Consider the following 26,813-nt stretch of genomic DNA (forward strand, 5'->3'; position numbering starts at 1 on the left):
CTCAGAAGAGAGATGCTGCTAGCCTGTGTCAGCGTTACCATCGTTAAAAGAACACCAACTATATTCCATTGGTGGGTGGGCTTTAGGTTTAGCTTAGCTGAGGAAACTGAGGCAAACACCATTAATTACAGGCACTCTGGGCTTCAGAGTGTGAGCAAAAGTAGGCATGGATGGGTACCAATTTTGCCAGGCTGTGGTAAGCTCTTTTGCTAACTACCAGCAGATAACTTTCTCAAAGGCTAGCAGTGGAGGAGGGAAAGCTGTGTGCTTGCATTTACAAGTTTCTCCTCTGCAGAGCTGGGGCAGAATGAGCCCTGGGAGACTGCAGAGGAGAAGGGTGGGATGTGGGGAAGTGGTGGGTGGGAGGGAGACCTGAAATCACAGCATAGCTGCAGGGAAAGCTGTCTTTTCAAGCTGCTTGGCAATGGTCTGATTTCCATTTACATAGTTCCCCTGGGGGAGACAAACCTGTACTGGAAGCCAGCTCACAGACCAATGTGCAGAGGCTCTCACAGAATGCACAGAGCCTCCTCAGGTAGGAACTGGCATTGAAGACTACCTCAGCTGTCCCTTCTTCTGCCTGGTTGATGGGCAAAGGCATTAGGCAGAGGTCTTCTGGCTGCGAAGCCACATTCTTGGGTGGAGACTGCAGCACCAACCTGAGAGTACTGTGTCAAGAATACAGATTCCTGAAGAATATGTATTCTCTGCCCACAGAAAAGTAAGCTTGGAGGAGTATCTGTTCCCTAAGAAGATGGGGTCTGACAAAAAGCATGGCTGACAGGCAGTTGATCGTCTTCTGATGTCAAGTCCAGGTGGCTTTTGGTTCTCTTAGCAAATATCCCTTTCTTTCTGGTGGAACATCTATCTTACTCCAAGTCTCATTGTGGTGAGACTTTTTCACCAGCAGACAATCCATGCATCTGGAGTGCATCTTTTTGGCTGTTCTTTTGCTGCCTGACATCTTCTCTGTGATGCCATGGGGGTAGGAGGAAGTGAGTCAGGGAAGGGAGGCTCAAAGTGGAGTATCCTGGATATAAGAGGTAGGGGACATCACATGGAGAGGTGCATCTTGACGTCCAGATAAAAAACAGTCACCGTTCTAGAAATGCCTCCAGTGAAGCTGAGAGACAGAGGAAAGGGAAGAGAAGACGGTGCTTTGGAATCCATGGTCCATTTCCAGTGAAAGTCCATGTGTTTGAAAACTGGGTTGGTCCATTGTCTCCAAATCTAACTCAAAGTTTTTGGGTTCGGTAAAAGTCAGGCCATGTTTTGCCAAACATTTTTTCCCCTAATTTCAAAGCCCCTGTGTATTTTAAGGGAAATTTAATCCACATGTTTCTGATTCATTTACACTTAACTCATCAAAATATTGTTTTGTAAGAGCTATTTGATGTCCAAGAAGCCTCAGGAACCTTTTTTATGAGTCTTTAAAAAAATTCTTCTAAAAAACAGGAAGTCGTGTTTTGCCAATAATAAACAAACTTGAACCCCAAAAGGCTCAATTTTGCTTCAATATCCACCAGGTTCCAATTGGTTCTGAACTTGGCTAAGGACCTCAACTCCTCCCCAGAAACATACATTGTTTCAGCAGAATGGTTTATAAAAACAAGGTTTCCCAGTCAAAACTTATTTGTTCTCTGAACAAGAAGACCTAAGGCGAGAACTGCCACGCTGCCAGGCTCCTCATCTGTTAATTCTAGGAAAGAAGGCAGGAAAGCACCTGCTCGTGTTGGTATGCACACCTAACTTTTTATCCTAAATCCAGCCTAAAACACAACACTCTCCTAGGTCAAAACCAAACCACAATGCAAAAGTCTGCCAGGAGGGGCAAGGAGGTATTCAATTAGAGGTTGCATAACTGTCCATCAAGGAGGCTGTAAAAGGAATTTCTGTTGTATAGGACACCAGACCAAAAGATCTCTAAGGGTTCTTCCCAAATGTAAAATTGTTTGTATTATTAGTGTTGTTAGTTGTGTATAGTACAAATATCTGGCAAGATGCCTGGCATGTGGCAAGTGTTCAATATACACTGGAGTGTAGGAGTTGTTTGAATAGACACTCTCTTTGGGTCGTTCTGCTGATAAGTTTATACTTTCTCACCCAATCCCTGTTTTGGCCAAGGATATATATTTTCAGAGTACTGGTCAAGATTGAATAGTGGGAAGCCAACATGCCCACTCTGTGACCTTGACCTCAGTGGCTATGAATAAACTAAGTGAATCAGTAGTGTTTCCTCATGACTGTTGTGGAAGATGAGAGGGCACATACAGGGCACATGGCTTCCCAGGGAGAAGGAGCAGAGACACTTGTCCTATCCCTGTGCTTACCTGTCTGGGGCATTGAACATTCACAGACATGGAAGAGACCTGCAACTTCAGTGAGCTCAGTGCGTCCATTGTGGGCTTACTTTTCTAATAGGAACATAAAGGTCTTCACCCCTATTATTATTGTTAAGGCCATATGTGCAATAGATTAGTCAAGTCTTGTCTTTCTTTTTTAATGGAGAAGAGGGATGATACTGACAGCAGCATAGCAGCACTGTTTCCCCAGCGAGGTTCGAAGTGAGTTCCCATAGAAAGTAGAGGTGCACTGGTGATGTAGGGAGAGTATTAGATCCATATGATTTTAGTAACTTATTTGAGGTCTCATGCTAGTGAATGGTAGAATAATTAACCACTCTACCACACCACCTCCTTCAGGATGCTGTGCTGATATCAAAGGGGAAGAGAGGCTAGAACTGGAAATCCTCAGTGATGTCTTGATGCCCTATGTCTGCATTCATTCATTCATTCATTCATCAAACATTCACTGAGATTTTCTTCATGCCAGTCACCATATTAGACACTAAGAATAAATAGAACAATGAATGAGACACTGGCCCTGAGTTCACGGTATATTTGGAATATTCGTGATAACTTCCCACAAGAATGTCAAAGAATTGAGCACTGAGATGGGACTACGTGAGGAGCCCTCTGTGAGGACACCCAAATTCTGCTAAGCCCATGACTACTGACATTTTCCCCCTTGTTCCTCAGACCCATTGTAAACAGGGCACAATTGATGCTCTTCCCAACAGAGACAAAAGGTGCCAAGGGTAATTTTTCTCTCTTGAAGCTGGGGTCCGCCTTTTGAGTGATTTCCTCAGGGCCAGGGTGGAGACACGGAATACAATGTTTCCTTGTGTGGTGATCAGATAACTCCAGCCAAAGCCATAAAGTAGTCACTCTCTGTCAGGTATTGGATTGAGCTTCCTGTTGAGCAAAAGGGACGTTGAAAGCCTCTGGCCTCTGCCCAAACCAGCCTCCTCTCATCCACAATAGGCACTTGTATCTATAGACAAGACAACTGGCCCCTGGCCCTGCTATGTTCAGAGTGATTCTTTGAAAAACCTTATCATGATAAATTAATTGGCTTGGCTCTTCTCTCATCAAGGAAGGGGAAGGAGCGTCTATTGTAATCTGACCACTGGAGCTCTTTGTGCTATCCACTGCCCATGATCAGCGCCTGATAGGCTCACTGGAATGAAGGTCTGGCTGGAGGTGCTTGCTTCCTCCTCCCTCTCCCCCACCCCCAGGGTTTCTCTGCATTAAGAGAAAGAGTTCTCTTTTTCCAAGCTGCCTACTCTGCTCCTTGCATAGGAAGTGATGTAAGAAAGCCATATTTGGTCAGATGGGTTTGGCCTTAGGCTCAGTTTTCAATTTTTACCTTATGATCTTCATGTTTTAAAATATTTTAGCTGCAAAAATTTATTTATCTAATGATAATTATTTTTTTGTTTGTTTACAGACAACTGTAGTGACAACCAGTGCTTCAGATCAAAAAGAGAAGGATTACCACACTGATTGTTCTGAGTCTAGCCCTGTAAAAAAAGGAAGACTAGATTTTATTAACCTCTTAACATTTAAAGTAGCTGGAAAGATTTCTGAAATTCTGAAAATGGTTCTAAAGATGGCATGACTACCTTTGGGCACTTCCGGCTTGGGACACACTGGTCTAGGGCTAGTTTCCTAGTGGTATAGCTCTCAAGCATGCACCTTAGAAATGTAGACTTATTTCCTCAAGCTCTGCCGGTGGATCAGAGGGAAAAATTTTTATATCTCTAGCCTTGGTTCAGGCATAGGTACACAAAAAACGCCTCATGGGCATTACATCAACTGACACAGAGAAAATGCTCAATAAAAATTTGTTGGATGAAGAAGTAAATGAACAAATGGAATGTATTTTTATGAACTTTTTGTGCATAAATCCTCTGAGAGTGAGAAAATGGTTTTACTTGGAAAAAAGCTTTTTATCAGAGATCATATGAAACCCGCAAAAAGCGGGAGTAACGATTCCAGAAGCAGTTTACAGTAAGTCTTACAGGGGTCCCCAAATGTTATGGAATTTTAAGAGGGGCCCAAAGCCTGAAGCCCCTTGTGAGTGGCTTTCTGTGACATCTTCCTGAAGACTTACTTGTGGTGGTTTGTGCAGTGAGCATAAATCCTTAGTTTGTCCCGGATCACTCGGCCTGGCCGTGGCTTCCGTTGGAGCCCAGCCACATGCACAGCCAAGACTTTGGGGCCAATCAGGCGCTTGTAAAGGAGAGAGAGCCAGTAGTCCTGAGAAGAACAGAGAGATGGAGAGTCAGAGAAAGATACAAGTTGAGTGTCCTGAGTAAACATACCAATACCAGAAACCACTTCTTACCAGGGGTACAGTGAACCACAACTAATGAGACCCTAATCCTGTAAGCACATCAACCCAATGAAGTGCTCACCTTGGGTTGATAATGAAATGGGCGTTGTCTCAAGTGGCCTTTTCAAATGACCAAATGGGGTAAGTGGGGTGGACTCAGACCAGCCTACAAAACAAATGAATCAAAGTTTTTCACATATGAAATAATAACCTGGTATGGCCTTCCATTTTTAACCTTCTTTTCCTATGACTTTACTTTCATAATGGTCTATGACCCGTATTTAACTGTAGAATAGAAGATTTCCAATCTTTAGAATTGTCATCAATATGAGAATCCAAAATGTCATCCTCCAAATATTGTCACTAAAGGCGATTAGTGTGGTGAGGGGAGATGAAGGTCCTCCAGGCAAAAGACCAGGGTTCTGGATTCCAGCGTCAGAAACACCAACAGAAGAATGTTTGCAAACCATGGTGCTAATCCTTGGTCATTCTCAATAGTTCTAAAATAAAAAGAATAATTCTAAGATAAAAGAATGTGATGCTTTTAACCATTCCAGCATCCATTTGTAACTGATTAATAAATACTCAATCTGTGGCCCACACATATATTTGAACTTACAAATGCCTATTCACTGCTGCCTTAATTTCTATGGCATTTGCTATTATCATATTTTGTTTTTACTCTTGATACAAGATATATTTTGTATTTTGTACTTGTTTTGTATTTGCTCTTATATCCAATTATGGGGCAATGACTTCAGTGTTCATAACTCATCATGTAAAAAAGGGGTTCCTAATTTGTTTAGGGGCTTCCTCGCCCCACTCTCCCCCTCCCAGTTCTGGAATTCCATAATCATGCCATTCAGTGCATTCACGCTACTCAAGGCCTGAAAGACATCACGCGTATTTTCTCAGCCTTCATCTTTCCAGGCAGAAACCTTTTAATGATCTTCTCTTTTTTTCTCCCTCTAGTGTGGTCATCTATAATGTCAGCTGCCTAAAAATGTCTGTTGAAGTGCATAAATAAGGATAAAGTCTCAAAGCCCCTTTGCCACCAGAATAGCTCTAAATCTGCCCTGAGTAGTGAGCTCTAAGCCTTGTCCAACCATCTACCTTAATTCATACTAAGTGTCCTCAGAATGGCTGTTAATTATGGCATCCTAATATTTAAAATGCCAAGTATTTTATCATTGTCAATCATATAAATGAAAAAAATCGCGGTTCAATCTGCTCCTATTTGACTATAATTTCGGTATTTTTGATTTGAAGTAAACTTCATGAAGTGATAGTCACCCAATTTCCAATGGGATATCCACTTTTTTCACATTGATTTATAATATATCTTTTAACATTATTAGTAAGAATCTTTGGAATGTATATGGAACGAATATTCCACCCAAATTTGTAGTTTACTTTTTATCACTTTTTATGATTTTTTTTGACATGGCCAATTTAAAAAAAAATTATAGGAAAATATATCAATCTTTTGATTTCTTTCACTTCTTTTATTTTTAGAAAGCCTTTCCTCACACAAGGATCAGATCAATCTTCACTGATATTTCTTCTAGTTCTTTTTATAATTATTTAAAAATTTAACCTCTTAATTCATTGAAAAATATTTTGCTGTATGGTACTAATTATTTTCTAAATTAGTCTACAACTAGTTGTAGCATCATAAAGTTGATAACCTATTCCTAAACCCATCTTTCTCACATACCAACTTTTATATATATGTAAAAATATATAAATATATAATATATGCATTCTAATTTGTAATATAATATATTGTCCATTTTACATCATTTTCATTATTACAGTTTACATTTCAGTATCTAGAGTTTCAAGTTCATTTCATTCATAATTTTTCTTCCTTCATTCAAACTTTTTTTAGTCATATCCACTTATTTTTCCAAATAAACTTTGAAATCATTTTTTGTAGCATTTATTGTTACAGAGAAATTTGAGGCTAGTGTGAATTTTATTCTATGTTTATCTAGCCAGTTTATTTTCTTTCTTTTATATTCTGCCAGGATGCTTATAGAAGTCATGTTTTATTCTTGATATCTGAACTTTTTATTTTTTTTTTTTAATTTTTTTTTTAATTTTTTTTTCAACGTTTATTTTTTTATTTTTGGGACAGAGAGAGACAGAGCATGAATGGGGGAGGGGCAGAGAGAGAGGGAAACACAGAATTGGAAACAGGCTCCAGGCTCTGAGCCATCAGCCCAGAGCCTGACGCGGGGCTCGAACTCACGGACCGCGAGATCGTGACCTGGCTGAAGTCGGACACTTAACCGACTGCGCCACCCAGGCGCCCCCTTGATATCTGAACTTTTACCAGGAATAGGTCAATATGGCTTTCCGCATTAATTTGCTGATATTTGGGGAGTACTTTTGTTCAGGAAGACTAAGGCCTTTTTTTTAACCTGTAAGAATTTTCTTTAAGTATAGCTTTGAATTCTTTTTCTCTCTGTTTGTTCCAATCTTTGGTTTAGGAATCTGTTAGCCTTCCATCCTCAGTCCTGCACTTCTATCATCTCCTTTCTCACTGTTTTTCATTTTTGCTTTCACTCTGCAAGAGGACATCTCAGGTTTGTCTTCTACATTTTCCCCAGGATCATTTCTGTCATCTGCTAAGTACAATGAGTATTTTAATTGTTATTACAATTTTACTTTCCTTATAATCTTGTCTCATTTAGCTTACCTGACTGGCACTCATTTAAAAAATTTTTCCCATTTGATGTGTGCTATGTATATGTTTTCCATCAATTCATCAAATCGTTTCCAACAATTTTTCATGTACATAAAACTTACATGAGAGTTCGGAAGCATATGAGAACCCACCACCCACCTGAAAAACTACCATAATACCCACATGATGGCATCTAGTTATGTGATTCTTCCCTTTTCCATTTTTGTGTTTTTCATTCTCTTGCTTCATATTTTAATTTTATCCATATAATTGCTCCAAAGCAATATATTATTTAATTTATTAGCTTTATAAAAGTGGTATCATGCTGTATATAATTTTGTGTGACATACTTTTTCACTTAACATTATGCTTCTAAGATTTATCCATGTTGTTATATGTTCATTTTCAATATTTGTTCATTTTCAATATTGTATGATACCTTACTGTGTGAACCTACTACAGTTTATTTATCCATTATTCTGCTGATGGATATTTGGGTTGTGTCCAGATTTTTGCTGTTATGAACATCGTGGCTTTGAATATTCTTATTCCTGTTTCCCAAGACATAAGAGAAGAAATCTGGAGCAGTATTGCTCCAATCGTGATTGGAAACCAGCAGCAGCCCCAGCACCCAGGTGCTTCTCAGAAATACACATTCACAGGTTCTATCCCACACCTATTGAATCAGAGTCTCCAGGGGTGGGGCCCCCAAACTGTGGGGCTCTGCAGGTGATTCTGACATTTATTAAAGTGAGAGAAGCATTGTTCTAGAGTACAGACCTAAGAATGGAATTGCTGTGTCATACACAAGTACACAAATATTCAACTTTACAGGTTAATTGCCAAACTGCTTTACAAAATGACTTCAATTATTCCAACTTACACTTCATCCAGCAGTGTCTGTAGGAGTTCCCCTTGACCCATATCCTTGCCAACACCTGTTATTTTCTGACTTAATTTTTGCACAAAAATCTAGTTCTTTTTGTGTGTTGTTTAAGAAGACCTTCCTCATGTCTGGTTCATAGATATTTTATATTTTCTTTTATAACTTTTGAAGGTTTTTTTCTTAATCATTAAATATTTAATCAATCTGGAATTGATCTATGGGTATGGTGTGTTAGGTAGGTATCTAATTTCATATTTTTCCATGTGGGTAGTCAGTTATATCAGCATCATTTATTAAATTGTGTCTTCTTTCTTTCATGATGTGCAATGTCCTCTGTGTTATACATCAAACTTCCATATATTCATGGGTTTGTTTTGGGGCTTTCAATTCCATCCCTCTTTGCTGTCCTGTATCACTGCCACACTGTTTTAATTACCATTGTTTGATATATGTCTTGAAGTCTGGTAGAGCAACCCCTCCTATCTTACTCTTCAGGAATGGTTTTGCTAATCTTGGGCCTTTGCTCAGCCACAGACATTTCAGAATCAGATTGTTAAATATCTAAACAAAATCTGCTGGGACTTTGGAATTTCATTGAATTTACAGCTCAAATGAGAAGAGTTTACATTTTTATAATATTAAATCTTCTTATCCATAAATACAAAAGGCAGCGAAACATAAACTCCTTCTAGTTATGTAATTTTTTTTCTTTCTTTGTTTCTTTTTTGTTTCGTTCTTTCTTTCAAAGTTCACAGTCATGTAATTTTTTTTTCTATTAAGAAAGTGTCTTAGATCTTCCACAATGAAAACAAATCTTGAAAGGAGAAGAAAACATGGAAATGTTTTCAGTTCAGAGACTGAAATCAGGAAACATTTTATTTTTAGGAGTTTTCTGTTAACCATTTTGTAGTAAGCATAGCAATAAGGAGAATCTGGTGTTAAGCCCCAAACTTGCCCTGTTGGCAAATTCACTGATTTTCCATTTCTAGAGAAAGCACTTTCAAAGGGCTTCTATATTCCTTTTCTCCCTTTTTTTCTTTGCTTTTGGTATTCTATGAAAACTATTTGCGATGATCTCTTCATTTCCATTTCCAAAACTGTACATGGGTAGACAAAAGCCTTCATTTCCCCACCTCCCATCCCACCCCACCCAGCCCCCAGAATTCAAGGATAGTGTGCTTGGGTAAAGCATGTGATCTAGGCAATAGCTGTGTGTTTCTCAGATGCTGGAGGCAAATGTCTGCTTTTTTTTTTTTTAAACCTCTTTACATTTAGCTCATACATATATTTTAAGCGCACACACATTTGTAATAACATTGTGTATATAGGTGTATAAGCAATAGATTGATAAACATGAAACTTAGGATAATGGTCATGTCGGGTGGGGCAGGAGGAATCAGAGGAATGGCATAATGGGAGAATGCAGAGGCTGATAGTAGTGTCTTAGCATGAGACTGGGTGGTGGAATCAAGGTGCTGATTATATTGTTTTGCTTTAAAAGTAACGTAGGACTGATCATCTTTTAAAAGTGCCAAGTAAGATATTAAAGAGATAATACAGGAACATTATGGATGCATTTGCTTACCAGAGCTCCCTTCTGAAGGTGACCTTGTTAATCTACCCATAGGCTGGCATCTCTTTGAATTGTTTTGCCCATAGAGAGATGGCTTCATGGTGATAGTGTTCCTAGTCCACCACCTCTTCCCTCAGGGTAAAGGAGGTGTGCGTTGGTGCCAGTTGATGGCAGGTTAAAAGCCAAGATGAATGTGCAAATTTCCCCTTTACTTAGTTCCATGTGCCATTTTCAGACTCCTCTCTCACTTTGATCTTCTCTCACTTCCCTGTGTATCCTACCTCTTTTTAAAACTCCACCTTTCCTGTGTCTCTGTGTTTATGTCTCCCTCACGTACGCCAGCTCTCAACAGGATCAAACTATATTTCCTACCTGCCTCCCTTCAATAGTCCCCCCCTCCTTCTCCTCTTTCTTTTATTTTACTATGAATATGTGCCGTTTACATAATCACAAATAAAACTAACCAAATGAAATGATTCCTGAATATCTCTTAAGGAAATGACATGAAAAGGCAGAAAAAATTACCTTTATGCATAGACAGGAAAAAATAAAGAATGCACATACATATCTAACAACAACAATAACAACAAAAAGACATTATATGAAAGAAAGGTGGAATATAAACATAAGTTTTCAGACAATAAGTCATCAAGAAGAAAGACTAATATAATTTTTTATGTCAATAATAAAAAAATATCCAAAGCAAGGAGTGCATCGCAATTTTCATGAGACAAAGAGAGACACAGACAGACATTCTTTAAGTGTATCAGACATAAGAAGAGGTGGAAGAAAAATAGTGTCCATTTATTAGCTGGAGAGGGAAAACTAATAACAGGTGACACTAAAAAGACAGAGGTTTTAAATCTTTTCTTTTTCTTTACTATTTGTCAAAAAGTCAATTGTTGTCTGAAAGCCAGACAATGCAGTATATGGAGTGAGTTGAACCAAAACAAATGGGAAAAGAGAAACAAACTGACAGTATTTTGCAGAATTTACTGGATTAATCACTGAACTGTGTGTTCTCTGAGGTCTAAGATTACTTACCCTTTCCTTGCAGGAGGTGCTACAATAAAATTATGGAATGTGCACTATGTTTAAGACTCCATGCCAGGCGTTAGTGGCATGGAGATATACAGTAGTGAATAAGACAAACACAGTTCTTGCTATTATGAAGCTTATATCTAGCAAGAAGAAGTCCTTAAGCCAATGAGTTAGGCAATTAATTAATTTCAATAGTGCTAATGGTAGTGGAGGAATCTATGAGCCTAATATAATAGAACTTGTGATGCCCTGGTGGGGTGGTGAGGAAAAAAGTCTCTCATGGAGTGAGAGACTTCATTTAAGATTTGAGGGAAAGAGGGGAGGGGCTTGAAAGTGTTTTGGTCAAGAGAAAGAGGTTATGCAAAGTCTCTGAGATGGGGAGGGGTTTGGAATGTTTGAGAATCAGAAAGCAAACCAATTCAGCTTGGAGCTCAGCACTGACTACAAGATGAGGATGGCAGAGCCAGTTCTTGTAGATCTCAGGATTCTAGATTTTGTCTTAAAATAAATGGGAAACCATTGTAGAATTTTAACAGAAAAAGTGACATTATTCAATTTACATTTAGCAAGTTGACCCTCACAGCTGTGCAGAAAATGGATTGTAGAAAACCATTTAGGAGGTTAGTTTAGAAGAAAAATGATCACTTGATTAAGGTGAGGAAGTTAGAAAGACGAAGAGGGATTTGAGAAATATTTAAGAGATGAAATTGATTGTGTGTGGTGATTGATTGGATACAGAGAATGAGCATGAAACTGGATTTGGAGCTTTTTAAATGCTCAGATCCTTAATTCCAGACGATGGGATGGTTATGGCAGGACAACAAGAGCAGTGCATCCCTTCTACCCTCACCCCACCTCCTCCTAACCCAAACCCAGCCCGCAAAAGCTTAGTGACATTGAGTTCTGCCAGGGATACACAAAGAATATACCGAAAGAAAATCAAACAGAGCGATAGTGATACCTAACAAATGTGCACTGGTTAAATATTTCCTAATGCATCCCTAAAATTTAGTTCTGAAGTTTCTTTTTATCACTTTTTAAAAAAAAAAGTTTTTTTCAACGTTTGTTTATTTTTGGGACAGAGAGAGACAGAGCATGAAGGGGGGAGGGGCAGAGAGAGAGGGAGACACAGAATCGGAAACAGGCTCCAGGCTCTGAGCCATCAGCCCAGAGCCCGATGCGGGGCTCGAACTCACGGACCGTGAGATCGTGACCTGGCTGAAATCAGACGCTTAACCGACTGCGCCACCCAGGCGCCCCTCTTTTTATCACTTTTAATGCATACAAGTCCAATGCACATTTTTGAAATGTTCTGTTTTTATTCACTTACTTTACTCACTATTTCTCACATTTACTATTTCCACTAACCTACAGCTGGGTAAGGGGACCTTTGCTTTAGAAAGCCAAGGTCTGGTCCTCCTTCGGCAGTACCCTTCTCCATGGGGCAAGAAGTCCACAGAGCCAAGGGCCCATGCCTCTTTCTAAACCACATTCTGAGTCCCTGTGACCCTAGAATTCTCTGCTCAGATAGTCCCTAGCTTGTAGTCAGGACTTGCATTGACCTCAGCCAGGAGACTGGCTTCCTAAGAGTGGACTGTAGTTGGGAAGTGTGCACCCTAGCCTGAAAAGGAGGTAAGGGGCAGCTGGTTATGGAGGTCTGGATTGGGTCTTGGGCTTGTAGACTGGGTTATTTACATTGCATGACCATGACACCTTTGATGATACACTAGGGGTGGGAAGGGGGTGCTGGGTTGTGGCCCTAGGTGCTGACCAATCAAGTGAGAGCTAAGAATACATTCTTTACTTCTACAAGCATTTTCTGAGCACATATTAGTGGCACGCAAAGTATTCTGTTGAGTCTGGGTGATACAAAGATGAACAAGACATCTTCCCATCCTCAAGAAACTTAGTGGTCAAGATACATATAAACAATTCTTTGTAAAATGAGGCTGACTAAAGTAAACTTTACATGAGCAGAAACCACTGTAATACTTTGGGAGTTCAGAAGAGGAAATAATTATTTACAACCAGGAGATTCAGGGAAAGCTTCACAGAGAAACAAAAGTGGTGAAATAATTTGCTTAGAGTTGAAAGATACATATTCAAATCCTGGACAGTAATTTATTATCTCTAAACCTCAATTTCCTTGTAGGGGTTTAATGAGATAATATATCTGGCAACATCTGTCATAGTGCCTGGTAAATGAAGTATTTAATACATGTTGCTTTTTCTTCTCTTTATTCCTTGAAAGATTTTTTTTCTAGCCTCATGAAAATAGTTATATTCCAGTAGGTACATAGTTATATTGCAAGTTGCCCAGAAAACATAAACATAACTTGTATGTTTGTGGGGGGAGGGTTGGCTGTGTGTATTTGAGGGGGTGTGAGCATGTGTGTGTATGCACGTGTGCGTGTGTTGGGAGATTAAAGAAGGTTGGAAGGAACCTCATTCAGATCAAGGCTTACCTTTGCATCCCCAGTGCCAGTGAACATAGATATTGGTACTCAATAAATGTTTGATTGAATGAATGATCAAATTAAAGTTCACTTCCTGAAGCTGATGTGGGGGACTTCCAAGGCAGAAAGGGAATGAAATGATAACTTTGCAAGGTTCAAAGGCCATGGATTTCCTGGGCACTGACAGGCCACGCTGCAGCTGCCTAAACTTGTTTAATCTCAGTATTTTCTTCTTGTGGGAGGTATATATGCCCTGAAGTGTGACAAAAAATGACAAATATTTTTCCTTCATGGAGCCTCTTGTCTGACTTCCAAAGTCACAAAAACCTAGTTAAGTCCTAGTGGGCACAAATGGTATACCAATAGCCACCTTCATCTAGATATCTGACCTTAGAGAGCCATGGAGAAATGAAGTGGAACATCACCGTGGATGTTTGCATTAGACATGGCGGCATGCCAGAGCTCACATGTAAGGGAAAGAACCCTGCTGCTTCAACTTCCTCCACAGAGAGGGAGCTGCAGGGAAGATCCAGAAAGTTTCCATGTGACTAAAGCATCTTTGGCAATACTAAAAGCTACAATTTTCCCTGATGCTCTCCCTAGAGGGAATGAAATCCCTTCCAATCAATTTTTTTACCACCTTACTCACAACTATCAAATGGCTAGAGACCAGTGGCTAAAACTGTGATTTTAACTTGAATTGGCCCCTTACCACCCTGCGTTTATCTACCTGGCCCTTTGTGCTCAAGGACATTGATGTTTTTCTACCTCCCACCTCAGACAGGGCCTTCCGGTTTCTCTAATTACCTCCCAACCCCATCCCACACACCCCTCCCCAGCATGGGCGATCACTAGCTCACACACATACACTTTGTTAACTCTTAACTCAGATGTTAGCTTTAGGGTCACTTTCCCAGGGAAGACTTCCTGGACCACCCCCATCCCCTGCCTAGGCTGAGCCACATTTCTGTGTTATATGTTCTCATAGAACCACAGAAATAGTTTCTCTTAGGACACTTGATTCAGTTTGTATTTACACATTTATGGATGGGATTTTCTGATTCATATGTCTCTTCTCTTCTAGACTATGACTTCCATGATGGTGGGACTGTGTTTTCTTACAGTTGTGTCCCCAAGCCTAACACAGCACCTAGAACATAAAAATGCTCAACGAAGAGGTAGAACTAGAAGGGCCTAGAAGTACCCCTCTTCCCCTGGTTCTGGCTCCTTGCCCCTTGCTCCTCTTACTCAGTCTTATCTACAGCCGGACTTTAATCTACTTTGAAACAAATTACAGTTTGTCTGTACCCAGCCCCATCAATCCTAGACCTAAGCGAGGGTGGGAGGAAGCACTGGCTGAGCTGGGGCTCTGCGGTGCAGTCAGTGGCAGCAGGGAGGAACTTCTAGCCCATTACAATGGGTATGATGCCCAAACCAGAGAAGTGGGTGGAATCAAGACCCAGGAAACCTTCAAACCAGAAATGCAGCCCAGATGGTCATCACTCAAGGGGCACCAGAAGTACTGGGGTATGAAATCAGAATTCTAGGAATACTTCAGGTGCAAGCAATCATAAGCTTGCACAAAGAATTATAAAGGTCTGTATTGAATCTGCTCACTGAGATAAGTAGGTGATGTTGTCTGGCTTCAGAATGCCAGGGGAAGAACTGAGAAGTTTGCTGTAAAAAGAAGCCAAATTATATGCTTTCAGTGAGAGTTATTTTTGGCAAAATATGCATTTAAACTGTTCTTATTTCAACAACTTTGATAGTCAGATTATGAAAGTCCAGCATGTCATTGAAACATTTCCTAGTGTTTAATATTAAACATGAATTGCCAAATGGTGCAGCCACTGTGGAAAGCAGTTGGGCAGTTCCTCAAAAGCTTAAAAGTTAAACATAGAATTACCTCAACACAGCAATTTTATTCCTAGGTATACACCCCCAAGGAACTGAAATCAAGGACTTGGATAGATACTTGTAAGTGAAAGTTCATTATAGCATTGTTCACAATAGCCAAAAGGTGAAAACAACCCAAGCGTCCATTCACAGATGAATTAAATGTGATATATCCACACAATGGAATCTTATTCAGTCATAAAAAGGAATGAAGGTCTGACACATGCCACAACGTGGATGTACCTTGGGAACACTGTGCTAAGTGAAACAAGCCAGACACAAAGGACAAATATTGTATGATCCCACTTACATGAATATCTTGAGTAAATAAATTCAGAGATACAGAAAGTAGAATAGAAGTTACCAGAGGCTGGTGGAGGAGGTGAGAATGGGGAGTTAATGCTTAATGGGTACAGATTTCTATTCAGAGTGATGAAAATTTTGTGGAAATAGCAGAGATGGTGGCACAATATTGTGAATTGACAATGAACTACATACTTAAAAATGGTTAAATTAGCAAATTTTATGTTCTGTATATTTTACCAGAATGAAAAAAAAAAAACTAATTGCCAGAAATAACCTTTCTTGAGAATACGCAGTAATGTGCATCCGAGTCTCAAATTGCTGCATACCCTTTGACCCAACAATTCCACTTTTCCCAAAGAAATAATCATAATATGTGCAAAGATTTGTCTGTAAGATGGTTGCAGTAGCCATTGTTGGTTTTGTGCCCTAAATTCCTCCCCCTTCTGATTACAGTATCTGGATTTCTACTGGGAAATGATTCGGCCATAATTGTTTCTTCTTGAGGAAACTAAGTGATCTTATTACGCCAGTTGGACTTTCTCTCCAGGGAAGTCTGGCAACTGAATGGTATGGCCAAACATGCCATTTATTCTATGGAGTATCATTTGTGCTGCCACCTGGGTTCCATGTTGTCCTGGATTCCATCCCTTCTAAGCTGTGTGCTTCAGCTTTTCATCTACCCCATTTCTTCTCTGCTTAAGTTCCCTAGATTTCTTCCTTCCCTCTTTTTCCTATGGCCAAAGAATCTTAACTGGTTCAATGATCATCACAGCATTATGTTTAATGGGGGAAAAAAGCTGAAAACAACTAAAAGTTCAATAAATAAATTACTGAAAAAAAATTATAATAGATCGAACTATGGATATTTTGCAGTCCCTAAAAATTATATTTTAGAAGAACAATTAATGATGTCAAAAGATGTTCATTATAGTGTATAGAAAAAGAGCAGTCTCAACACTTCCACACAACATCCCATGTTCATCACAAGTACCTTCCTTAATCCCCATCACCTTTTCAACCCATCCCCCTACCTCTGGTAACCATCAGTTTGTTCTCTATGGTTGAGAGTCTGTTTCTTGGTTTTTCATCTCTTCCCTCCTCCATGTTTGTTTTGTTTCTTAAATTCCACATATGAGTGAAATTATATGGTATTTGTCTTTCTCTGATTGACTTATTTCACTTAGCATAATACTGTCTAGCTCCATCCATGCCATTGCAAAAGGCAAAATTTCATTCTTTTTTATGGCTGAATAATATTCATGTGTGTGTGTGTGTGTGTGTGTGCACGTGCGCGCATGTGTGCGTGTGCACGTGTGTGTACACTCTACATTTTCTTTATCCATTCATCAGTTGATGGACATTTGGGCTCTTTCCATAATTTGGCTAATGTTGATAATACTGTTATAAACATCAGGGTGAATGTATCCCTTCAAACTGGTATTTTTCTATCCTTTGGGTAAATACCCAGTAGTGTAATTGCTGGATCACGGGTAGTTCTATTTTTAACTTTCTGAGGAACCTTCATGCTGTTTTCCAGAGCGACTGCACCAGTTTGTATTCCCATCAACAGTGTAAGAAGGTCCCCCTTTCTCCACATCCTTGTCAACACCTGTTGTTTCCTATGTTGTTAATTTGAGCCATTCTGACTGGTGTGAGTGGTGATATATCTCACTGTAGTTTTTTTGTTTGTCTTGTTTTTGTTTTAGAGACAGAGAGAGCATGCAAGCGGGGCAAGAGGAGACAGGAGAGAGAGAATCCCAAGCAGGATCTATGCTGTCATCACAGAGCCCAATGCAGGGCTCAATCCCACAAACCATGAGATCATGACCTGAGCCAAAATCAAGGGTCAGATGCTTAACTGACTGAGATACCTAGGCACCCCTCTCACTGTAGTTTTGATGGTATTGGTATTCCCCTGATGATGAGTGATGTTGAACATCTTTTCATGTGTCTGTTGGCAATCTGGATGTATGTAAGTGTTGAATCACTAAACTCTACACCTGAAACTAATATTATACTGTATGTTAACCAACTGGAATTTATTTATTTATTTATTTATTTATTTATTATTTTTTTTTTCAACGTTTATTTATTTTTGGGACAGAGAGAGACAGAGCATGAACGGGGGAGGGGCAGAGAGAGAGGGAGACACAGAATCGGAAACAGGCTCCAGGCTCTGAGCCATCAGCCCAGAGCCAGGACCGCGAGATCGTGACCTGGCTGAAGTCGGACGCTTAACTGACTGCGCCACCCAGGCGCCCCCCAACTGGAATTTAAATAAAAACTTGAAAAAAAAGAGCAGACACTAACATAGGGCAATCCCATTTTTGAGGGGAATTGTCTCTGTGCAGTTAAACTTGAAGCATATACACCTAAATGAAAACAAAACCTATCTCTGAGTAATGCTATCTTCTTTCATCCAATTCCTTGAAAGGTCCAGTCTCTTACACCTCTGGGCCTTTAGAAGCACTGTTCACTGGAGTACTCCTTCCTCTTAGGCCCTGCCTGGCTAACCCTTTCACATTCTTTGGGTTTTTGTCTAAATTTCCTCTTAGAAGCCTCTATGAAGCCCCGAGTCCAGGTTAGGTTTTCTCTTGTATGTGATCCTGTGAACGCTGCAGTTCCTCTTTATAGCAGTTTTCCCAATGTATGTTAATTGCCTAATGACTTGTATGTATTGTCCACTGGACCCTTCGGTGAGATCAGGGTTCATGTTTTTCACCACAAGGTCCACGATTTCTTGAGTGCTTACTGTGTGTCTCACATGTAGTATCTCACTGAATTTGCCAATGAATCCTCTGAGGAAGCACTATTATTTTTCCTTTTCACAGGTGAGGGTCTGAGGCTAAGAGATATACAGCAGTGCACCTAAGGGTTGGAGTGGTAGCTTCAGCACTAGCACGGTGTCTGGGTGTTTAGTAAGTGCTTCATAAATATTTGTTGAATGAATGACTGAATGAATGTACTAAAATTATGTGGGTAGAACTCACTACTGCAGCTCTCTGAATCTATAATTTAAAAATGTTATTATAATTAAAAGTGCCAGCCTGATCAAACGGGTAAGTTGTCAGTGTGCAGCCAAAGGGGGAAAGCATCTTATCTTACTGATTAGTGAATTCACGGTGAAGCGTCCTTAAAAATTCAGAGCCATTGCTGCATGGAGATAAAAATCAGTCCCATCTTTTCTCCTCCTCTGAAAGCTTCGATGAGAATTAGTGAACAGCAGCCACACTTCACTGGCTAAATTAGGTTCAGGGCAAGGCAAGAAGTAAACACGCTCCTCCTCACCTGAAGTGCCCACCAAGATGCCCTGTGCTCCTCTTGGTGCACTTAGAAGCTCAGAGCAGAGCTTGAACCCAGATGTGAAGGGCATTTTCCAGATCTCCTCATGGTGAGAAAAGGTCTGGAATATGAAGAACTAAGCTGGGACAAATTTTATAATCAATTGAGCACTGCATGAAGAGGAAAGGAGCAGGCTGTCAAAAATCTCAATTTAGGTTGGGATCCAGCAAACAGAAAACTGATTAAGAACTCTCTCTGATTTTCAGTAGGATTTGTTAAATTTCACTGGGTTCTCCTTGATTTTCTGAGAGATTCTATGAAATATATATACATATATATATTTGAAATATATATACATATATATATTTGAAATATATATATATTTCAAATATATATATTTGAAATATATATATATTTGAAATATATATATATTTGAAATATATATATTTGAAATATATATATTTGAAATATATATATTTGAAATATATATATATTTGAAATATATATATATTTGAAATATATATATTTGAAATATATATATTTGAAATATATATATATTTGAAATATATATATATTTGAAATATATATATATTTCAAATATATATATATATTTGAAATATATATATATTTGAAATATATATATATTTCAAATATATATATATATTTGAAATATATATATATTTGAAATATATATATATGTATATATATATATACATATATATATATATATACATATATATATATATATATATATATTTGACTCTACCTTTGGTTCCTGCTAATATTTGGTCTTTGACCCCAGTTCCTGACACAGAGCTTCTAAATCCCTTGTAATTTCTTGGGTGATAGGAGCATCTTTTGTTCTAATGAGGCTACTTTTATTGGGGTCCTGGGTGGGGGCTGGTCACTGGAAATACAAAGCTTGATTAGAAACTTGACACTTTCCGCATCCCCTTTCCCATTCTCTAGAGAGGGGAGAGGGGCTGGAAATTGAATTAACAATTTATCATACCTACATGGTGTAGCCTCCATAAAAATCACCAAAGTACAGGGTTTGGAGAGCTTCTGGGTTGGTGAACACATCCATGTGCCAGGAGGGTGGTGTACCCCAGCTCTACAGGGACAGAGTTCCTATGCTCAGGACTCTTCTGAACCTCACCCTATGTATCTCTTCACCTGGCTGTTCATCTCTATCCTTTATCATATTCTTTATTACACAATAAACCGGTGAACCTAAGAGAGTGTTTCCATGAGTTCTGTGAGCTGTTTTAGCAAACTGAGGAGACAGTCATGGGAACCCTGACTTATGGCAGGCTGCTGGTCAGAAGTACAAGGGACAACCTGGGATTTAAAACTGGCATCTGAAGTGGCGAAGTCTTGTGCGACGGAGCCTTGGTGGGACCTGATGCTATTCCAAGTAGACAGTGTCGGAATGAAATTGAGCTGTAGGATACCTAGCTGGTGTCAGATAATTGGTTGGTATGGGGGAACGCCCCTCTCCCACATCTGGAAGTGTGGTGAGTGTGGCAGAATATGAGAGTAAAGGAAAAAACAGTGAGTCTTTTCAGACAGATTCCTGGTCCTAGGAAGTAACTTTTTATCCATGATACAGTGGAATATACTAGGAATAATCCCTTATCTAGGATCCCTGGGATCTGGAGAAATCATTTAGGGTCATTTCCCTGACCCTAAAACAGAGCAGGATTCCAGCCTGAGCACTACAGGTATTCTGGGCCTGATAATTCTCTTGGGACAGGCTGTCCTACATAGTGTAGGATATTCAGCAGCATCCCTAGCCTGCAACTACCAGATGCCAGTAGCACACCCTTCCTCCAGTTGTGGCAAACAAAAATGCCTCCAGATATTGCCCAGTCTCCTTTCAGGGTTCAAATCACCGTCCCTCATTTGGCAAACCACTGACCTAGACTACGGCCAGTGGAAAACACTGGTGCAGCCCCAGATTTCATAGACTATCTCATAAATATATTGTGGACACATTCATGCTTCTTGTTTATGTATGTGGTGTGGAATTAAGAGGCATCCCATTAACCTTGCACTTTATCTATGATGGTGGTATGTAAGAATGTCTAATATCTTGTTAATGATCATTTAAGAACTTTCCTTCCATTCACCCCAGTCAAATGATGTTTCCAAGCATGGAAACTTGTGCTACAATCTTTGCCTTTGCAAAAGAGCTGGCTCCCTGAACCACTTTTGGATTCCTGGACCCTCGGGTATGCTCTTATCAGAGGCAGAAAAGCCTAGGCTTTGGAGTCAGGCACCCTGAACTGGAACTCCAGGTAAAACTCATCTATCTGTGTTCACTGTAAGTCGCTCAACTGCTCTAAGCTGCAGGTTCCTCAACCGTGAAAACCTTCCTTGCTCGATCACAGTGAAAATTCAGAAGGAGATGAGCCTGGGGCAGTGCCTGGCCCAGTCCTGGCAGGCAGAACCAGTTTCTTCTCATAAATGTTTTCTCCTCTTGGTCTTGGATTACGACCCAGAAAATAGGAGTAAGAGAAAGCTTCTGTCTCAGTGTCTAGTGCCCCAGAATATTCCCTCAGCTCTTCTCAAAGCACAGTGAGGGCAGGTGGTGAAGTCATGCTGGGATAATCAGGGAAGGCTCTTGAATGTACTTATAGCTTTGTCCTGGACTGGTCAGAAGCAAATTGTGAGGCAGTAAGGGAAGACTGGGCTTGAGTGGGTGGGCTTTATCAGGAAGAGTGTCCCCACAGGGTGAGAAGGCTGTGGGTACAGAAGTTTTATTTCACTCAGGATGCCTCTCTGGCTTCATTTTGCAAGATATACTGTGGGTGGCAGTAACTGAAGTCAGATTGGGGTTCTAGTTCAACTTTACTACTTCCTAGGTGAGATTACTACCTTGGGCAAGTTACTTGTTCTTCAAACCTTAGGATCATCATCTATAAAATAGGATAATACTTGCACCTACCTCATAAGGATGTTGTAAGGATTAATAAGACTAATGCACAAAAAGAATTTTGGTCTTTTGGATCAGCCCAGTGCCTGGTGAGTGGTAGACAGTGAAAAATACTAGCTGATGTTACTATTAATAATCATCTTCTGTAAATACCTATTATATCTATTATATCAAATATATGCTAGAAAGGATGAATGATGGGGAAAACAAGGCCCAAGGTGGATAAGACAGAACTCAAATAAGCAACCGATCAAATGAGAACAAGTAGAGGATAAGGTATATATGGGAGAAAATGCAGGAACAAGATAGAAAGAAAAAGTGGGTAAAAAAGACAAAGGTTAAAAGTAGCAGCACTTTTACGTTAAAGCTATGGGTGCGTTACCTGTGTGCACCAAAGTTTTAAAGAGACAGGCCAGAGACAAGGTCCTGCCTTCACTAGAAATGAATGAATAGGTAATAGAAGGACTTTTGTTTAGATATCATCATCATCACCATCAGTCAATATTTACTGAGCGCCTGTGATACACTGGACAAACAGGAACAATGAAGACACACTTTCACACCTTGAAGAGCTCATAGTTTACCTGGTCTCTAAATAAACTTTTTGAGCTAGCTCTGAGGTCCCGCTTCTCCTTCCTTAATTGCCTCATCCTCTGGGTGTTGGTAGGCAGAGGGATGCAAGCCCCTGTGGCCTGGGGCAGATCTTCTCTCTCCCCAAACTTGCCCTCTTTTACCACCAACACTTTTCTGTACCCAACATACTTGTACAGGTCAAGAAGTTAAGTGGATTTTAGTGCTTATAGAAGAGACTTTATAAGAATACACTGCCTTCTAGGCAGGCTACAGAACCTGAGCCAGTGGAGAGATTTCTGGAAGGGCATTTGGAGAAAAGTTGGTTTGTTTCTTTGTGCAAAGTGGCATAATGCTAGCACCCTTCTGACTACAAAGAGAAGAATCAAGTCTGTGAAGTCAGCCACAGACTTAATCACAGCTTTCACAGGCCCACGGCAGGGTCAACCAGCCCCAGAGGAGACATTTTTTTTGACAGCCACTCTGACAAGCTCAGGGGATTCAGAACACAAAAGTGAAGGTGGTCTCCACCCAGACAGCTCCAGGAAAGCCCGTGCAGGAACAGTGCATTGTCCACAAGCTATTTTGCAGCTGCTTCAATTAAAGACTTAAACTATATCTGAGTAGCAGCAATATCCATGAGAGCCAAATTGGATTTCTCCTTGGAAAACAAGCTACAGACCACATCTTTATTGTGCAGACACTCATTAACAAATATGTAAAAAAATACCAGTCAGAGAAAGATGTTTTCCTGCTTTGGAGACTTTTTAAAAAGCATTTAATTCAATCTGGCACGCATGGCTGCAGCTGAAATGGCTACAATGTGTAACTGGTGGGAAAGCATGGCCGAAGCAGTTCTGTCTATCAATCCACTGTCTACAGGACAAATATGCCCAGAACTCAACTGGTGTGAGGAGAAGGGGCTAGCTCTCCTTACTTTTTCTGAATGCTGGAGAAGGGTTTTCTATGCTTGAGGCACTTCTGAGTTCAGGGTCTTTCCTGAGAAAAGAAATGCTGGCTGCAGACAACTAGGTTGGTCCCTCCATGTCTCCCTTTGCTCCTGAGCAGCAGTTAAATTGCTGGGCAGACCACAGCTTTTAGACCCTCAGAACATCTATGGAGAAATTTAAGCACTGATTTTCAGGAAATTGTCCCAAATAACCTCACATTTTACTTTTTTAAGTGTAGAATATGAATATGTTGTCTGTGCTTTTATGGGGTCCATTAAAGTTGTCTGGACTCCAGATCCTGCTCTACAAGACCCATACTCAAGTGGATCCAAACATCCCAATAAAGTGAGATTCAAGGTTCAGGGTAAGATCCATCTTTTAAGAAGAAACTGTATATCTAATGGTTTTTAGGATATTTCCATTGATATCAGACTTTATGTGATTTTAAAAGTATAGTTAACTTTACAGTCACCAAAGTGCATTTACTGCATCCCAAAGTCAGGGCATATGTGTAGAAATATGAATAGATAGAGTCAAGCTGGGGAGGGACAGAGAATCTTTCTGTACTCCATATCTTATAATGGAAGCTGGTAGGTACTTTGCTATTTGTGAAAAGCAGTGTGTGAGGCAGTTCCAGGTTGTGAGAAAATAGATCTTATGGAATAAAACCCACCTCCATCGAGGAATCTAGAGGAGACAGAGGCAGTAGAGAGAAAAGGTAGGAGACCTGCATCTATCCTGTACCTTGAGTATAGTTCTCATTATGGTGACCATTTTTGTTGACATCAAGTAAAGTGCAGGATTGATAATTAACTGGCAAACCCATGTTGCCAAGTTGGATCATTCTCAACAGAAAATATACTAGGAATAAAATCAACTAAAGTGGTCATCCATACAGCAGTCTGGCTCAATTTTCCCTATCTGGATGTTTTTCTATGACCAGGGTCAACAAGCAGTTCTCTTGGTTGGGCACAGTACAGAACCACTGGAAAAGATTTTTATCTCTATCTATTACCTTATCCTTACTATTCAGGGAGTTACTGAGGGTTAGCAACAGGAACACTTTGGAACAGGTAATTTACCAATATATATTACTATTCTTAATAAGTGCAAATGGGAAACCACACTACCAACTCAGTAACTATTTGATATTTTCATATTTATATTTGATATTTGATATTTTCAAACACAACTCTCACATATTGGAAATCAATCATTATAAACCTGAAGACCTTCATTTATGGGGTTTTATAGACTTTGAATAAAGAAATATTAGTTGAGGGAGAAGCTGGAAAGAATAGCAACGTTGGCACAGAAACCTAGTAAGAAATAGAATATGGACTTTCTGAAATGTGCAAAAATTTCAAAGTTCAAAGGCAAGTCCAATTCCAGAAAATTGCCAGCTGGAAAACAGCTTATTGAACCCTGAATGAAGACATTATTATAAATCTCATTACATAATTTGATAATTCTGACATTTGCAAAAGCACACTGACTTAAGTCTTGAATTGCACAAAGTCAAATTCTCCACACAAAACAAGCTGGATGGAAAATTTTATTCTATTTTTCTCTGATTACTATTCCTTAGTTTTAAGTGACAGCAGTTGTTTTAAAAGTATAAGTGGGACACAGAAAATGCATTTAAAAGTTTCCCTTATGATTAGGAATTAAAATCTGTGTCATATAGGTTCACTATCTGGTCTCTCCCTTCTACCTCAGTGAAGTTTCTGTGTCAACTATAACGAAAAAATTGGCAGAACTCCCTCCTCTCTTCTCTACCCCCTTAGCCAAAGAAAAAACAAAAATTCCGGGTGTTACTGATAGAGACTGAACCAGAAATCCAATAGGTTAGGGGCCTTTCATAACATAGTTAGGGATTTCTTCTGGCAGAGTCAAGGTTCTGTTCCACCTGCCTTCTCCCAACTACCCAAACCTATTACCCCTTCTCAGTCCCAGGGTCAGCTTCATGGGCATGCAATCCATGCAACTGCACAAGACCCCATGTTCAGAAGGGCCTTGTGCTCAAAAGAGCCCTGTATTTGGCTTCATGCTCTACCATTGCCATCTTGAAATTCTTAGTTTTGTCTTTGAAATTGTGTTTTGTGAGCAAAGCCTAATGAGGCAATGGAGCATGCACATGAGCAGAGGAGAAATGCACAATATGTGTGTCTGTAGTTCTTTGCTACCCAAGTGACATAAAGTGTTTACAATGCCCAATGAGCACAGAATTTGGGTAGATCATGATATGTGGGAGCTCATTGAGTCTGGAAATGAGTGCAAGGTGAGTGTGTGTTTTATGCAATGTGTCCATTGTTCTGAAAGAACAAAATACATATGCATGTACAAGTTATGAAATACAAATTGTACAATTTTGATACAATTTCTTGCAATTTAAATGCTCTTACATTGGCACTTAAGTCTCACATACACAATAGAAAGATAAATGGCAAAACTCATGTTAATTATTTAAAATTTTGGGGCGCCTGGGTGGCGCAGTCGGTTAAGCGTCCGACTTCAGCCAGGTCACGATCTCGCGGTCCGTGAGTTCGAGCCCCGCGTCGGGCTCTGGGCTGATGGCTCAGAGCCTGGAGCCTGTTTCCGATTCTGTGTCTCCCTCTCTCTCTGCCCCTCCCCCATTCATGCTCTGTCTCTCTCTGTCCCAAAAATAAATAAACATTGAAAAAAAAATTAAAAAAAAATAAAATTTTAATTGTTCTTTACTTAGAAAAACTTAAATAGCAAATAAAAGATACTGTAATTCAGAAGAGAGACTGGCAGAAAGGAAAAAAGCTTTATATTTTAGTATGTTTAATGGCACTTTTTCGGTTGAGTTTCCATATTTTCTTTTTGCGTGGGTTCCTGCAAATTAGGCAGGTGGCATGATCGGTCCTCACTTTTCTTAACAACTCTGCAGCACTGCAATATCCCCTTCTTATGTATTTCACAGGCATATCCCAAATAACAGGGTAGGAATCCAAGAACCAGAGAGAGACTGGTGGGCTACCTGTGGGAAAACATGGAGGTGGGCTGGGCTGAGGAGCATTTAAACTCAGAAGGCCAAGACTGGTAGAAAGATTCTTCAACATTTTACCTCCATAAAAGAATTTCCAAATTTGGCAGCACAAGGGAAGTGGTGTTTGGCATCTTTCAATACTGGCCATAAATAATGTTTCAACATAAAATTTTTGATGTAACTCTTCTGTAGATTGGATGCTTTCGTGGGTGCAAGGCAAAATTACATGCAGAATTGTCTAAGAATGCATTGTCTACGATGTAATTTCCAACATTACACATCCCTTAATCACCCCACAGAATAGGAATATGATGATTGTCATCATACCTCAGGCAAAAAGTCCATAGCCCCAGAAGCTAGAGTTTCTGCTCTTTCTAGCCTTCTAGTATGTTAGATGTGGAAACTTAAGGGCCTGGGTGTAGGTGTAGGTATAGCAGAGGACTGGGTATATCAAGGGAAATCTCAGCCCTGTGAGTACAATGATTAGAACTAAAGTCTAGGTAGAATCTTTATCTTTCATGAGTTTGTATTCA

General features: G+C 39.8%; 1 protein-coding gene across 2 annotated transcripts in view; it reads right to left on the reverse strand.

The window, feature by feature from the left end:
* The window catches only part of HPSE2 (heparanase 2 (inactive)), a 740,027-nt gene that overhangs the window by 23,676 nt on the left and 689,538 nt on the right, over positions 1 to 26,813 (reverse strand). For both annotated transcript variants that reach the window (XM_047826468.1, XM_047826467.1), the window contains one exon: positions 4,456 to 4,601. In XM_047826468.1, coding sequence (XP_047682424.1) covers positions 4,456 to 4,601 — 146 coding nt within the window. The remainder of the gene's footprint in view (positions 1 to 4,455; positions 4,602 to 26,813) is intronic.

This window comes from Prionailurus viverrinus, chromosome D2 (genome assembly GCF_022837055.1).
Source record: "Prionailurus viverrinus isolate Anna chromosome D2, UM_Priviv_1.0, whole genome shotgun sequence".
Lineage (NCBI taxonomy): Eukaryota > Metazoa > Chordata > Mammalia > Carnivora > Felidae > Prionailurus > Prionailurus viverrinus.